The sequence below is a fragment of the Dasypus novemcinctus genome, chromosome 27 (assembly GCF_030445035.2).
Source record: "Dasypus novemcinctus isolate mDasNov1 chromosome 27, mDasNov1.1.hap2, whole genome shotgun sequence".
NCBI lineage: Eukaryota > Metazoa > Chordata > Mammalia > Cingulata > Dasypodidae > Dasypus > Dasypus novemcinctus.
Window position 1 is genome coordinate 52,722,136 of NC_080699.1, and position 2,489 is coordinate 52,724,624.

General features: G+C 35.0%; 1 protein-coding gene across 1 annotated transcript; it reads left to right on the forward strand.

Annotated features, from left to right (window-relative positions):
- The first annotated feature begins 1,205 nt into the window (after positions 1–1,205).
- Positions 1,206–1,940, forward strand: LOC101425485 (olfactory receptor 14C36-like). The gene has a single exon (XM_004473046.3). It carries the CDS (start codon positions 1,206–1,208, stop codon positions 1,938–1,940), a length of 735 nt encoding a protein of 244 aa, XP_004473103.3.
- The last annotated feature ends 549 nt before the right edge of the window (positions 1,941–2,489 follow it).

Consider the following 2,489-nt stretch of genomic DNA (forward strand, 5'->3'; position numbering starts at 1 on the left):
GGGGTACTGGATGAGGAAATGTACCATGAGGAAGTATATCATCTGACCGGACAAATGTGGCCTTGAAGGAATGCTTTGCCACTTGTATAGACACTGTTTTCAAAGTTTCCTTGATCTTCCAGCAACACCATTATTTATTAGTAATTTTTCTTTAATACTTTCCAATTTTTAATTACCATTGGAATTGTGGTATATAATATAGGATTAAGTTAACTACATAACATATTCTAAATAAATAAAATCTTATGATAACATTCACTTGATTATTATATCTAGTCTAAGGAACTATCAAAATGAGGCTGTGAGGAATCATATTTAAGAAAGAAGGCAGGGGGAAAGAAAAAGAGATCCAAGAATCAAATGTGAAAATAAAAATAGTACATATTCCTAATTGCTGGGGAGAAATGTATGTGGCCAGCATAAATTACATCTCAGAGAGTAAAGTTCTTAAAGTTGATTTTCCAAATAAAATGAGTAGAAAAGGAGATAGTGGTGAAAATAAATAAAAAATAAAATTTCCACCTGGAGGTCACATAATGGATTACAACTACTTGAAAATTAAGACAGGCTTTCATAAAAGAGTAGCCTCAAATCATCGTTTGACTCTGTTTGATGATGAACTAATGATAATTGTCAATATTTTGGAGCATATTTCTGAAGAATGTGGTTTGTAGAAAGTAGCTGTATTAACTCAATAAATACTCCAGTCAAGGCTTTGAAATCTTAAAAAAAAAGTATTTTAAAGCTGGTAAGTGATAGAAATTTATGCAAATATTGGTAAAAGCTCCTAAAGAGCTTTTTAAATTCTAACACAGCCCTGAAAGTAAGATATGAAGCAGGGAGACTGAAGAAGGATGAGGCTTATGTTATGTTTTACTACCAATAGAGATAAATATGAGCCTGTAAATGTACTTGAACACTTTTTCCCCCTTGTCTATTCTCCATGTTTTTTAGGAGTCATTTGTCTTTGATTCTCCAAACCCATAGCAACTCTACCACAAATGACCAACTCTACCACAGTGACTGAATTCCTGCTCACAAGATTTTCTGATATGTGGTGTTACAGAGTCTTACATGCAATTCTATTCCTACTGATATACTTGGCAACACTGATGGGGAACTTTCTCATTGTCACAGTAACTACACTTAATCATAGTCTTCAAACCCCCATGTATTTCTTCCTTAGGAATCTGTCTGTGTTGGACATGTGCTACATTTCTGTCACTGTTCCCAAGGCATGTGCCATCTTCCTGCTTGACAACAGGGCAATCTCCATGGCTGGATGTGCAGCTCAGGTCTTCCTTGTGCTTTTGTGTGCTTGTATGGAACTCCTGCTCCTCACCATCATGGCCCTTGACCGCTATGTGGCCATCTGTCAGCCTCTCCACTATTATGTGATCATAAACCCTTGGTTCTGTGTCCAGATGACATTGGTCACTTTATTTAGTGGTATTTTCTTTGCAGGATTCCACACTGGAAATACATTCCGACTGCCTTTCTGTCAGTCCAACGTGGTCCACCAGTTTTTTTGTGATGTCCCCTCTCTGTTGAAGCTCTCCTGCTCTGAGATCTTAAGCAATGAAATTTCAATTCTTATCTATGTAGTGGTGGTTGCTGGTGGTTGCATTGCCTTCATCGCCATGTCTTACACCCGGATATTTTCTACTGTGCTCAAATTTCCCTCAAGACAAGAACGAAGAAAGGCCTTTTCCACCTGTGTTCCTCACATCCTTGTGGTGACTGTTTTTATCAGCTCAGGAACTGCTGTGTATATGAAGCCAACATCCAACTCACTCACAGTTCAGGACATGATCGTCTCTGTGTTTTATTCTATGGTCCCTCCTTTCTTGAATCCTATCATCTATAGTCTGAGAAACAAGCAGATAAAGGAAGCTGTAAGGAGAATTATGAGCAGGAAGCTTTCTTCAGGAAAACAATAGGATAATTATTTTAAGAAATTCCTATTTTAATGAAATGATTTGAAAATGCTTCAAAGTGAAGTTTCTTGTCTATTCAAAATTTAAGCGACATGACTTGGAAATTTCAGAGACAATTATAGCATTATGTATCAGTATAGTTACAACACAACTGTATTTTTAATTTGAGATTTCTCCTTCAAAAAATGAACACTCTCTGGTACTTGACCCATCACTGCAAAAATTGTGTTTTATACCAAGAAATTCTGTTTCCATTTATTTTTCTTTAATCTCAGATAGTCCTATAAAATATAAGTAATACAATCACTTTCTTTGGACTTTTTCTGAATTTATAAGACTCAGAGAACATCCTTCATTCAAAATTTAGTTAAAATAATCCTATATGTATATATTTAGGCTGGCTATATAATTATATTTTGTTACATTTCATCATGTGGATGAACAAATTTTAAATAAGAACTACTTTTGTTCAAAGTAAGAAAAATATTTACAAAATTGTAAATCACTAGTATGTTTAAAAAATTTACAATTAGGGAAACGGACTTTGGCCCA